At 46.5% G+C, this 14234-nt stretch overlaps 1 protein-coding gene across 8 annotated transcripts in view; it reads right to left on the reverse strand.

The window, feature by feature from the left end:
• CAMKK2 (calcium/calmodulin dependent protein kinase kinase 2) overlaps positions 1 to 14234 on the reverse strand; it is a 47338-nt gene that overhangs the window by 2689 nt on the left and 30415 nt on the right. For 5 of the 8 annotated variants that reach the window (XM_035097988.3, XM_088659633.1, XM_088659632.1 and 2 more), the window contains exons 8-16: positions 13446 to 13467; positions 12042 to 12130; positions 10801 to 11000; positions 10066 to 10119; positions 9582 to 9655; positions 7812 to 7899; positions 4847 to 4960; positions 4216 to 4344; positions 2952 to 3052 (exon numbers count right to left, since the gene is read on the reverse strand). In XM_035097988.3, the coding sequence (XP_034953879.2) occupies positions 2952 to 3052; positions 4216 to 4344; positions 4847 to 4960; positions 7812 to 7899; positions 9582 to 9655; positions 10066 to 10119; positions 10801 to 11000; positions 12042 to 12130; positions 13446 to 13467 (871 nt within the window). The remainder of the gene's footprint in view (positions 1 to 2951; positions 3053 to 4215; positions 4345 to 4846; positions 4961 to 7811; positions 7900 to 9581; positions 9656 to 10065; positions 10120 to 10800; positions 11001 to 12041; positions 12131 to 13445; positions 13468 to 14234) is intronic. The other 3 variants (XM_088659635.1, XM_088659636.1, XM_088659637.1) reach the window with 1 other exon arrangement.

A 14234-nucleotide genomic window follows, 5' to 3' on the forward strand; every position in this document is an offset into this window, starting at 1 on the left:
TCCATGCTCTCCCTTCCACTGACGACAACATGCAGCAGCTCAGAGACTTTGGTTCCAGTTCATTGCATAACGGACAAACAGGTAGGAGGAGCTAGCAAGACAAGTGTGATCTTTACCTTTGACTGATGAAATATTTCACAGTTCCCGATTTGTTTTTTCTAGAGTTGTGGGGCGGGGCGTGGGGCAGCGGGTCAAGGAGAAGGAAAGGAAGTGGATATGAGAACACACACACACACATACATACATACAAAATAAAAAAAATCCTTCCAGTAGCACCTTAGAGACCAACTAAGTTTGTTATTGGTATGAGCTTTCATGTGCATGCACACTTCTTCATAGAATCATAGAGTTAGAAGAGACCACAAGGGCCATCCAGTCCAACCCCCTGCCAAGCAGGAAACACCATCAAAGCAATCTTGACATATGGCTGTCAAGCCTCTGCTTAAAAACCTCCAAAGAAGGAGACTCCACCACACTTCTTGGCAGCAAATTCCACTGTCGAACAGCTCTTACTGTCAGGAAGTTCTAACGTTTAGGTGGAATCTTCTTTCTTGTAGTTTCTTGTAGTTCAGACACAGAGAGAGAGAAGAGAGAAGAGAGAGGGAGAAGAAACCCGGCAATGTCTTCCACTGTCACACTCAGCACTGGCTGTGTAGAAGTATAACTTTCCAGGCACAGTTCAAAGAAACCAAACCATAAAATGGGCAACGGAACTAGAAGCACAATATTGCGTAATCTGCATGTCTCCAAGACCTGCTACTGTGGCCCAGGATTTGGCACTTTGAGAAATCTCAGCTTTTGCCAAAGACAACAAGTCCGCTCATCCCTTTTGGTGCTGTGGCGTTGTGGGACAGAGGAGGCTTCACTGGGACCCCAACGAGGGAATTCAAACTGCAGTGCCCTTCCTTATAGGTAGAGGGGGCATGTATGGGTTGGGGTATGGGAAGTCTGATGCCTGATCCTGCAAGAGTTTCTAGTCCACAAGGTGCAAAATAAAAGCTTAGGGATGTTTCTATGAACTCTCACTACCTTCTTCTTAGCTGCCCCTTTGAAAACTATGCAACCCTTAATTTATTCCGAATCCCTTGAGCTTCCTCTGACCACAGAATCTGGATACTTTGGGTGGCCAAAGTACAAGTGTAGGCATGGATAGAGCGGCAGAACTCAAGGCCGCCCTAACAAAAGGTTTTTCCCATCAGCTATGCTGCACTATTTTAAATAGTTTTAATCATTCATTATTCATTTCCCTAAGAGGGAAGGGAAATTGGGGGGAGGTGCTTGTGAGGCACAACAATCTTTTGGCATCATAGTAGCAATAAATTAAATAAATTTAAAAACAAATTATTTTAAAAATAAATTATTTTTTTAAAATCCCAAGCAAACAAACAAACAAAGTCAAATTTTGGCCTGTGGGCTGTAGGTTGGCCACTTCTGCTTCAGAGTGAATAAAGGTAAAGGTAAAGGACCCCTGACAGTTAAGTCCAGTTGTGAACAACTCTGGGCCCTGGGGTTGCAGCGCTCACCTCGCTTTACAGGCCGAGGGAGCTGGCATTTGTCTGCTCTGCAGACAGTTTTTCCAGGTCATGTGGCCAGCATGACTAAGCCGCTTCTGGCGCAACGGAACACCAAAACCAGAGCAGCCCACGGAAACGCCATTTACCTTCCCGCCGGAGCGGTACCTATTTATCTACTTGCACTTTGACGTGTTTTTGAACTGCTAGGTTTAGACCAGTGTTTCCCAACCTAGGGTCTCCAGCTGTTTTTGGACTACGATTCCCATCATCCCTTACCACTGGTCTTGCCAGCTAGGGATAATGGGAGTTGTAGTCCAAAAACAGCTGAAGACCTAAGGTTGGGAAACACTGGTTTAGACCACAGCGTCTGTGAATAGAAAGTTACAAAAGTAGGGAGCTCAGCCCCTGCACTTTTTGGAAAGTGCTGCCTCCACCATCCCTCTGTGACCAGCAGCCACCCCCCCCCCACAATTCCCTTTTCTACAGAAGTTCTTAAAAATAAAGCAAGCCCATCTTCTTTTGCATTGCTTTTCTCCACCTCTTAAAACAACAACAACAACAACAACCCTACCCCTGCCTTTCCGAAAGCTGGTGGTGCTGCTGGAGAGACCCATATTCCAGTGGTGGGTTCAAGCCACATGTGTGTTATACACCAAAGTCTTCCAGTGGTCCATTTCAAGCTCAATAAGCACTTGCCCTCTCGCTTTTTCCTTCATAGATGCTCTTGTTATGTGTCTCTACCTGAATCTGAGATGTAGCTGGTGGACATGAGGACAGGGCCTTCTCTGCATGGGCACCACGCTTATGGAAAACCTTGCCTCAAAAAAATTTGGATAGCACCCTGCCCATGCTTTCAGACACCAAGTAAAAGCTTTTCAATTCAGGCACACTTTTCCACAATGGGTGGCATATACAAAAATAAAAATAAATGTAATAAAAATTATGTTCTGGTGAACAGCTGTAGTTCACACAGGCTCCTGGACAGGTATGTCATGAGACTCAGCCATGTTTCTACATGAGGCGAGCACCTCAGATCATAACCTCCCATGTTTTACTATGGCTGCACACTGAAGGGGAAGACAGCCAACGCCATCTTTTATTGACTAAGGCTGGCTCAAAATAGTTTGCCGCCTGAGGTGGAGCAGCAAAAAGGCACCATCCACAAGTCAAAGTGCAGTGTTTCCAAGGGAAGCAAGGTTATTCTTCCACACTCCCTACAGTAAAACACAATTAATATTCCATTAAATAAATATGAACCTGCTGTCTTCTGCTCAGACCGATACCTCAAGTTTGTTTAATGGCAGGGCTGGGCCTGTATGTTAGGCGTTGTTGAGCACCCCTAACTTCCAGGGAATTTCCCCATGAAAATTCTCCACAGCACATTTGGAAAACTATTGCCCTTCTCCACAGCTCAAGGCTCCTGCGTCAGAGACTTACGTCAACAGATTCCCTGGCGCAGAAAGGGATCGCTCTTCTCTTCTACTTCCCTCAAACGGGTTCCCAAAAGATCTTTTCCTGATCATTGATTTTACCAGGATCTGAAAGAGAAGATTATAATTGTTTTCTCTATTACCGGTATTTCTGTATTTATATGGTGCTGCCTTCATGAACCTGGCACCCTCCAGACAGTTTGGACTACAACTCCCATGATCCCTAGCTAACAGGACCAGTGGTCGGGGAAGATGGGAATTGTAGTCCAAAACATCTGGAGGGCCGAAGTTTGGGGACGCCTGGCTTAATGCAAGGAGAGAGGCTTTTTAAAACTAGCTCATTCCAGGCAAAGGCTACACATAGCTTTTCCCGTGTTGTACTAGCAAGCTACATGCAGGAGGAGGAAGACTCAGAAACATGGACCCCCCCCCTCCCCACAATCTGAAGTGATACTGCATCAGTTGAGGAGAACCTTTGGTTTGCAGGCCAAACTTGACCCACCAGGCCTTTGGGGGAAGCCACCCCCACTTGACCTATGCCAGATACCCCACATGAAGTCAGGTGGGGGGCTTGGTAAAAAACCAGGTGTTAAAAAAGCACTGGGAGCTTAAAGGGGGCTCCCTCTTTCTCCTTTGCTGGAACAAGGCGCACCCCCAACTTCCTTGCTCAAGGGAGGGGTGTGTGGTTTCCATTCACTGCAAATTGCTTCTCCCACCTAGTGCATACGGGTCAGAGGTTGAAAGGATCAGCATCCGGGGGGGGGGCTGCACAAGCCTTCCTGCCGCCACCAGCAGAGAGGAAAACAAAGGGGAGAAAGTAAATAAATTCTCTCTGTTCCTCACTCCCTGCAGCTGCGCACAACCTCTTCCCACAGCAAAAGCATATGGGGGCTGGGAGAATAAAGGGGAAAAGAAGCTTCTGCTTTGGGAAGCGTGAGAAAGAAGGGTCAAAAGGTTAGACACCCTTGGGTTATAGCTTACGGCAGGGTATGGAGAACCTTGTGGCCCTCCCCATTTTGCTGAACTTCAACTCCCATCATCCCTAGCCACTGGCCATGCTTGCTTGGGCTGGGGGAAGTTGTAGTTTGGCAAATCAAGAGGGCCAAAAGTTCTCCAACACCTGGTGCGCTGTGACTTGCAAATTCAGCCAATAAGGCTCGCTGGCACTTGGAGCAGATTTAAAAAATAGGTTGGTTAGACATGCCCTTTTGAATTTCCCCCCACCCCACCCAGCATATCCAACACACAAGCAGCACTGGGGTCTCACTCACCACAGTGGCCAAGCTTGGGATGTGCTTAACCGAATTCTCAACCTCTTCTTCGGTCACTTCGATGAGTGTGCAGTTCTCGTCCTCTGTCGGTAATGGCTCCACCCCATTCTTGGTGACCCAGGGGTGCACCTTGTTTGAGAGAAGGGGGAGAAACGCCACACATTGCCTTGATTTCACAGCTGGAGAGCGGGGAAGCCCTACGATTTGGTGACCCAGAGACTCTTCTTGTAAAAATATAAAAAGTGGGGCAGAAGCCGATAATTGTTTCATTTTGGGAAGCTTTTAATGTTTGATGGATTTCTGTATTTTAATGTTTTGTTGGAAGCCGCCCAGAGTGGCTGGGGGAACCCGGCCAAATGGGCGGGGTATAAATAATTTATTATTATTATTATTATTATTATTATTATTATTATTATTATTATTATTATTATTTAAGAGAAACTTACTTCCTCTGGACCTGGAAGGACAGAGGAGTCCACTATGAAACTTTATTTTAAAATAAGATTATGAAGCTGGTTTACAAAATGGACTTGTCATGGGGGTAGGGGAGGGGAGGGGAATCCCTCGAAAATCCAGCTACCATAAATCAATTCACAGCTAAGACTGCAGTTTGAGACACTGAGATACAAACCATGGTAGCTTCTAGACTGAATTTCTTGTAATAGGCTGTCAGGGCCTCTGAAGCGCATTTGACAACTGGAACTGGTCCATAGTATAGCGGCAGGGTTGTCAACGGGAACAGGCTCTGGGGAACACATATAAGGCCCTCATACCGATCAGTGGTGTTGGACACACTTGGCACACAGTGTACATTTTGGGTGTCAAAGGAGAAGGTGTAGAAAAGGGAAACCCAAAACCATCCAGGGGCTGGTTAGAATGGGGCTTTCTGGTTGAGAGGGGGTAAAGAGAGTACATAAGAGGAAGCATAACAGAATTCAGCCCAAGAATACTAGAATCAGGGGTGAGCCAAGGAAGGCGAAGGGCGGGGAATTCAGGACTATCAAAAGTAAAAACTTCTCCACACACACACACAACAAGACTTGCAGGGCCACCATCATTCTAAAGGCTAATCAGACCTGGATGAGTACCAGATGAACACCACCTTGGGTACCATGACAGAAGGAAGGAACATTAAAGAAATGCAAGAAGATGGATGGACAGGCAGGCAGGCAGATGATACCACACAAAGCTTTAAAAACTATGACATTTGCTACCACAAGATGTGGCGACAGCCATGAATTCAGATGCCTCCAACCTTTTCAGGCCCGGAACCCACCTTTAACCCAAACATGCATTTTGTGACCCCTGCCTTCATTGTTTTCAACCATATATTTGTATGGTGGTAGTGACCCTGTAAGTGGATCCCAACTGGGTTAGAAGAATTTGCGGGTGTTTCGGCTAGCCATTGTTACCACCCACAGTGGGCCTTTCCAGCTTGCAGGCTCAGACACAGCCTGTCATTGAGTATCAGCAACTCAAGAACACGGGGGGGGGGCTACTATCCCCAGGTCTCGTTTGTGGGCTTCCCAGAGACATCTGCTTGACCAGTGTGGGAAACAGGATCCTGGACTAGATCATAAGAGCCACACAGGATCAGGCCCATATTCTTATAGCATTGGTTTTCAAAGTTAATGCTGGCAAGTTTCCAGGCACAGGGCAAAGTGTTGCTTCTGATCCCTGCAGGCTAGCAATGTCTGTCATTTTTGCAGGTTTTGCCATTCACACAGTAAGAGTGAATTAGGGGTGGATTTATACTGGTCCATCCACACATCCTTCTGCTTTCTTAGTTGTTCTGCAATGCTTCTCCAGTGGTTCCACATTACTGCAATCTGGAAGGGCAGCTCTTGCACCACAGAACAACAAAAGTGGGGCAGAACATACCATTTGTGGTATGAAAAGTTACAGGATTTCAGCAGGAATTGCAGGACATGCACCGAGTGGAAACCAATCAGTATAGCTGCCCCAGAACATATGCAGGTGCACAATTATGCCTGAGAGCATCATGAGCACAGATCATCATGAATGCACAATAAAAAGGATGCCTGGCAAGGCCCAGAGATAGCTCAAGAATTGCCTCCTTCCATAACTTCCTCCAGGTGCTTGGAAATCCTTGGCAGAGAGCTGCATAAGATCATAAAAGTACTGGCAGCTTATTCCAAAAAGCATTAGAGAAATAATTGGGTACCATAAAACCACTAAAACTAAACTTGTTATCTTTTGGGATATTTAAAAATTAATGTGAATAGGAGACATGAAGACCTAGTTGGAAATTTATTGCTCACTGCCAGAGTCCTAAAGGCAAAGTACTGGAAATGCAACTCATGTCCCAACAAAGATGGATGTTTATGGGAAGCCTGGCAGATAATGAGAATGAATAAATTAACTGACTGTAGATGACCAGGAGAGAGAAAATACACATCAAGATTTCCTCCCTTAGATGCAGAAACTTTATATTGTTTACTGGAACAAGATCAACCCAAAGGAAAAAGTGAGCTGAGAAATACCAACCAGGTTGTAATTTTAAAACTTGATAGGTAGGGGGAAATCCCCCCAGGTGAGAGCTGGGAGGGTCCATTACTTTCTGTGGGAGACAACGATTAGGCAGCTACTTTTAAGAGAGGAGTCGGTGTTTTCCTTTCTGTTTCTTTCTCTGTTTTTGAAACAAAATAAAAAAAATCCTTCCAGTAGCACCTTAGAGAACAACTAAGTTTGTCATTGGTATGAGCTTTCATGTGCATGCACACTTCTTCAGGTCAAGGTTTTCTTTCGTTTTCTTGCAGGGGGGAGTGGGTTATATTTAGACTGCAGATTGAAGGATCTAACCCATTTTGCCCATGTTGATTATCTGACTTAGAGCAGCTTGGGGAAGTGGGGTGGGGGAAAGAATTAGGATCAAGGCCCCACTGCCCTGCAGTGGAATTCCAATGCAAATTGTCTTCCCTTCCTGCAAAACTCCCACATTTTGACCCTAAGCCTGCCAACAAGCTCTGCTGGGAAAATGTGCCCCCTTTAAAACAGTGCACTGTCCAGGTATGATGGCAATTTTAAAATCCATTTGTAAGCTGCCTTAAGAGACCTTGGACTATAAGGAAGGGTAAGGTAAAGGTAAAGGGACCCCTGACCATTAGGTCCAGTCGTGACTGAGTCGAGCGAGCCAGCGTACAGGTTCCGGGTCATGTGGCCAGCATGAAAAAGCTGCTTCTGGCGAACCAGAGCAGCACATGGAAACACCGTTTACCTTCTCGCTGTAGCGGTACCTATTTATCTACTTGCACTTTGATGTGCTTTAGAACTGCTAGGTTGGCAGGAGCAGGGACCAAGCAACGGGATCTCACCCTGTTGCGGGGATTCGAACTGCCGACCTTCTGATCGGCAAGCCCTAGGCTCTGTGGTTTAACCCACAGCGCCACCCGCGTCCCCCCATAAGGAAGGGTAGACATTGTAAAATTGATTATTATCCTCAACCAGGAATGGTAGCATAGATAAGCATGTCAGAACAGCAACAACAAAAAACAGAGGCCAAAGAAAAGGACCTGAGACATATAAGGTTACGGGCATCACATTTCTTTGGAAGTTCTGAATTGACTGTGGGATACCTTAATTTCTGGGACTGTGATCCTGGATTCGGGATTCTTGTCCAGCATCTGCATGATCAGATCTTTCAGTTCATCAGAAATGTCTGGCCTGGGGGGGGGGGGAGATATCAAGACAAGTTGAGGAGGTAGTTTGCTTCACAAGCACAGGGCCTGGTCTCACCATCTCTTTTTGAAACAAACAAATGCACAATAAGACTCTAGCCCTAAAGGTAGGTTTGAAAATAAGCTGGTCATTCCTGCTGTGTACGAGTCAGACCATTGGTGCCATCTAGTTGAGTATTGTCTACAAGGGACATTCCTAGAACTACCTGGAGATGCCAGCGATTGAATTTAGGACCTTCTGCATGCAAAGCTGATGCTCTGCCACTGAGCTAAAAAGGTAAAGGTAAAGGGGCCCCTGACCATCAGGTCCAGTCGTGTCCGACTCTGGGGTTGCGGCGCTCATCTCGCTCTATAGGCCGAGGGAGCCGCGTTTGTCCGCAGACAGCTTCCACCTCATGTGGCCAGCATGACAAAGCTGCTTCTGGAGAACCAGAGCAGCGCACGGAAATGCCGTTTACCTTCCCGCCGGAGCGGTCCCTATTTATCTACTTGCACTTTGATGTGCTTTCGAACTGCTAGGTTGGCAGGAGCTGGGACCGAACAACGGGAGCTCACCCCGTTGCAGGGATTTGAACCGCCGACCTTCTGATCAGCAAGCCCTAGACTCTGTGGTTTAAACCACAGCGCCACCTGGGTCCCTCTGCCACTGAGCTAAAGGTAAAGGTAAAGGGACCCCTGACCATTAGGTCCAGTCGTGACCTACTCTGGGGTTGCGCGCTCATCTCGCATTATTGGCCGAGGGAGCCGGCGTATAGCTTCCAGGTCATGTGGCCAGCATGACAAAGCCGCTTCTGGCAAACCAGAGCAGCACATGGAAACGCCGTTTACCTTCCCGCTGTAGCGGTTCCTATTTATCTACTTGCATTTTGACGTGCTTTCGAACTGCTAGGTTGGCAGGAGCTGGGACCACCCACTTAAATACAAATGAGAACCTCATTTACTAGATATGGGGGGGGGGGGGGAGAGAGAGAGACAGAGAGAATAAAAACAAGGGCTGTGTTCCTAGCACTTCCCAAAAATGTGGCCTATTTGCCTCAATTGGCCACCACAGCAAGAGTGCCCCACATAACTATAGTGTGGTATACAAATTCAATCAATCACTCAATAAAATAAAATAAAATAAAGCTCCAACTCAATCATAACTCTTCAGCAAGCGATGACCTTCTCCAGCACCCGGAACTTGCTTGCACTGGTGGCAGCAGCAGCACCCGCTAACTTGGACGGCTTTAAAACAATTAGACAAATTTATGGAGGAGAAAGCGATTGAAGCCTATCAGCCGTGCTCTGTCTTCACGGTTGGAGACACCTGAGTGCCAACCCAGGAAACACACAGAGGCCTTAGAAGCCGGCCCAAATTTACTGCTGTTGAATATGTCCCACCCCTGTGAGGTACTGAGGGGGCAAGTTGTTGTCTTTCACCCTATATATGTGCTGGGCGAGGGAGGCACACAGAGACTCGTTCCTACCGCACCAAGTCTTGGAATGGCTTGGCAAGCAGCGAAGCACCTCCAAGGTTCCAGGTGACGTGCAGGAGACTCCTGCCCTTCAGCAGGTCCAGAAGGAGAGGTGGGGAGAGTTTGCTAGAATCCAGGACGCCCTCACCGGTGAGTGTCTTTGTGAACCCCCGGCTAGGGTAGTCATAAACATAGTGATTCTGCATATACTCACTGGTCAGGAAATTCCAGCATCTGGCTCTTGATTTTGCTGTGCAAACTCAAAATCCTCTCATCCATAAAAGGGCACTTGGAAGAACAAAAAAACACAATGAGAGATTATAACGCAACGGCGAACTTGGTCTCCCTGCCTCCTAAGAATGTTATCAATTTATTTTATTTGATTTATTTGATTTGTATACCACCCTTTATCTGTAGATTTCAGGGTGGTTCACAACATAAAATATCCTCATTCTCCTCCCCCTCTCCCCCTCTAATGAGCATCTCTCATTACAGACATAAAATCAATTTAGCATGGAAATGTGAGCATGGGGGCAGGACTAGGGGTGTCAAATTGGGGAGTCCTCTGCATTCTGATCCTGCCTACAGTTCCCATAATTCTTTGGGAAGCAGCCATGACAGGTACACGTTTCAAACAAGCAACAACAACAACAAAATGTTTAAAATCCAAAATGTGGGTAAAGAAGCAGCTCATTTACCTGCCCAAAGACGAAGCAGTAGAGAGTGATCCCCATAGCCCAAACATCTAAAGCCTTAGGAAGAAGGGACAGGGGGAGAGAGAAAGGCAGAGATTAAACACATGAGTCCTCCAAAAACTCTATGTTTGTATTGCTTTTCTATTTTAAAATAACATGGTAAGCTTTTAAAATGAACTGCTGCAGGGGTAAGGAACCTCAGGCCTGGCAGGGGGGGCAGCGGAAATGTGATTCTCCGGGCATCGCTATCTGACCCTCCAGACTCTCCAAATTAGTAGTGTTGGAACCAGAATATCCATAGTGGGGTGGGAATTTTAATCTAATTGTTAGAGGACCTCCAATACCGATGCCGAGTCTATGATTCCTCCAGGAGTACGACACTTGCTTTTCCCACTCACCCGCCTCCAAATTTATTCATACGGCAATCTTGCAAGGGAGGTGAATGGACAAGAACGTGACCACATGGAGGTTTAAATGTGGGTTTCCCCCTGTCCTAGTTTGACACTCTAACCCAGGAGTTGGGAACCTGTTGCCTTCCAGAGGTTGCTGACATACAAGGGTTGGCTTCCCCACCCTTGCTCTAACCGCTAGGCCATCTTTGCTGTGACGGCTATAAAGTACACTGGACTTTGAGTCATTTCAGGCAACCTAATTTTTGGTTGGTTCCTTCCAGAGAGTACAGAACATGCCATGGTGGTCTAAATGAGCATACAAATACACACTCTCCTCTCAACATACCTTTCCAGAAAATATTTTCCTGGTCTCTGAGAGGGTCTCAGGTGCCATGAACGCTGGGGTCCCCACGGTGTTGGTTAACAGGGCATCCGTCCCTTTGAATTCATTGCTCACGCCAAAATCGGCTATTTTGATGTGACCATCTTCCCCAACTAAAAGATTGGAAGGCTTAATATCCCGGTGGATTATCTTTTGGTAGTGCACTGTTGAGAAAGACCAGATGAGACATGAATTTGGCAGAGCATGAAGGCTCAAGGGATGCATAGAACCTGCTCCCTTTCTTCGGTGTTCAGGGGTTAGTTTGCTCCCTCCCTCTTTCCTCCTCATCCCTCTTTCCTTTTGTGGCGTGTATTTTAGATTGTAAGCTTTCAGGCAGGATCTGTATCATTTAAACTGGGAGCCTATTTGACTGAAGAATGAGGTAAAAATGCTCTAAATAATTAAAATAAATAGAACATTGAGGGAGATTTGGGGGCTTAAATGACTATGTCCCTAGCCTGGGGAAAAAGAGCTACTGTAGCACAGTGACTAAGTCTGAGATAGTTATGCAGCACTGAAAGGGTGCAACTCTGCACATGGTCATTTCATTGTTCCTCCTGTCACAGGGCACAACCCCTCAAGCTGAACATAAATTACCTGAGCTTTAGCTCTACTGATTACAGCCACAAATTAATAGTATTGTCATTATTTATTAAATTTCTACACCACCCTTCACCTGAAGATCACAGGGCAGTTTACAATATAAAAACACAAAAGAAGACATACCATAAAGGTAAAGGTAAAGGGGCCCCTGACCATCAGGTCCAGTCGTGTCCGACTCTGGGGTTGCGGCACTCATCTCGCTCTATAGGCCGAGGGAGCCGGCATTTGTCCACAGACAGCTTCTGGGACACGTGGCCAGCATGACTAAGCTGCTTCTGGCAAACCAGAGCAGTGCACGGAAACACCGTTTACCTTCCCGCTGGAGCGGTACCTATTTATCTACTTGCACTTTGATGTGCTTTTGAACTGCTAGGTTGGCAGGAGCTGGGACCGAGCAACGGAAGCTCACCCCGTTGCAGGGATTCGAACCGCCGACCTTCTGATCAGCAAGCCCTAGGCTCAGTGGTTTAACCCACAGCGTCACCTGGGTCAAACAAAGACCATAACATGGGTGCCCCCCCGCCCCCAGTATTGTTATTTATTAAATGTTCGTGCCCTTCCCTTCTGCGCCGTTTTGCTAAAACATCGCCAAAGGAACTCACGATATTCAATGCCTTTGATCAGGTCTTGGAAATAGAAGCGTGCCTGGTCTTCAGTCAGAGGTTTCAGGTTTGGGACTTCCATCACAGGCCTGAGAAGGTGAAACACAAGACTTTGGGCAGGTCTGGAGGCCCCGACCTGCAACCAGATACAGAGTCTGCGGAGGATGCGCCAGACCCTCCACAGGGCAAGGGGTCCCCTGGAAGCACTGCTCAGGAACCCCTCAAAGCCTCTGCCTTATTAATCCACTGGGTCACTAGGGTTCTGCAGACTTGGCAGCTGCGATACCAGCCTCTGACCAGAGATGGCACTGAAGTGCAGCACACTGGCAATCTCCCCCTCTGGCAAGATACTACGCTGGTGAGTCCCAAGTTCAAGATCCCTTCCCAATGCCTGAGGGACCCAGAGCTCTTAAATCTGCAGAGCCTCAGGAGCTGGGGGTGGGGCTCCCGAGCATAACTTTTGGAGCAGGCATAGGCAAACTCAGCCCTCCATATGTTTTGGGACTACAATTCCCATCATCCCTGACCACTGGTCCTTTTAGCTAGGGATCATGGGAGTTGTAGTCCCAAAACATCTGGAGGGCTGAGTTTACCTATGCCTGTTCTGGAGGAACAGACAAATTTACATGTATGAACCCAAGCAAATTACATTACCAGTGCTTTTTTTCTGGGCGGGGGGGACGCAACCCCTAAACATTTTGTGGATCTTTGTACTTTTGTCCATTTACTGTATTAAAATGCTGATTTTCTTGAGTCAAAATGAGAGTACCCCTAAACATTGTTTTAAATAGAAAAAAAGCACTGTACATAACCAATGTTATGCCTCCAGATGTTGTGGAACTCTACCTCCCCATCATCTCAAGGCTGCATGGGAAATGGTCAGAGATAATGGGAGCTGCAGGCCAGGAATTTGTTTTCTCAACACAGGATTCTGGTTACTTCGGCGCATAATTTAATACAATTACTTTTTTTATCCATGAGTACTGGTGTAACAATCGTATGAAAACAGCTTTGAGATGTGCCTGAAAAGTGGTATACTGTACTGTATATGCATGCCTTAAATACATTTACTCATCCATCTCAATTCTGCAGAGTGTACCCCAGCTACAGAATTCTAGGAATAGAGAAAGGCTTTACAGGCAGAGTGATTTGGGGAAGGAAAAGGAAATAGCTTGATGCAGCCAGAGGGAGGAGGGGGGAGAAGCTTTTGCAGATATAAGGCAAGTAAAGTTGCAAAGGAGAGGATTGGGGGGGGGGGCTTCTGTGGGTCGTCCTAAAGCCAGAGGATAGACTGCAAAGTCCTTGGAGCAGCAAACTGTATCCCCCACAGTGCTTCTTGCTTGCTCTGCAATACATCCTGTATCTCAATGAACTGTATAAATTAATAAACAATAATAATCTTACCCTTTCTTCACAAGTTCAAACACTGAAACACAAAAGAGACCGGTTATTAGTTATGAGGAGAGAATACGACCAGGAGAGAACAATCCTGCCTTTTAAATCATTAACTCTCCAGGCAGCAAAATGGCAGCAGAATCTCAAATTTTAAATACAGCATCAAAAAGAACAACTTACATTTCTGAGAGCTTATGAGGTCATGACTGATCAGTGTCTGGAGAGGAGGCTAAATAAGGCTCAGTTCACACCTAGTACCAAATCAGGGTTTGGTGCTATCGGCATTAGCCCTTTGCATGCATCCTCCTCTCCTCTCACAAACTCACCTAACGCAATACCTCCTGGCATGTAGCAAAGCCAAAGTTTACCATTACATTTAAATGATTGTGTGTCCTTTGCAAACCGGGACCACAAGCCTGTTAAACTGTAGTTTGCAATTGTCCTGCAAACCCTGCTTGCAAATCAGGGTTTGATTCTGTTCTGCAGAACAAGTGCAAATGATGGTTTGCCATACCATAAACCAGACAGTAACTAATGAAGCAGTGTATATACAAGGGTTAGGATGTGGCATTATGTATAAATCACGGGTAGGGAAAATGTGGAGCTCCAGGTGATGCTGGAGTGCAACTCCCATCATCCCTGACCATTGCTCACGCAGCAGAGGCTGCTGGGAGTTGTAGTCCAGCATCATTTGGAGGGACACAGAGTCCCCATCCTTTATATTAATCAATCTTAGGTTGCCCCGAGTTTCTTGAAGGAATAACTGGATGTAAGTAATATACACATTTTTTGTTTCTG

The sequence above is a fragment of the Zootoca vivipara genome, chromosome 16, assembly GCF_965207765.1.
Source record: "Zootoca vivipara chromosome 16, rZooViv2.hap1.1, whole genome shotgun sequence".
Classification (NCBI taxonomy): Eukaryota; Metazoa; Chordata; class Lepidosauria; order Squamata; family Lacertidae; genus Zootoca; species Zootoca vivipara.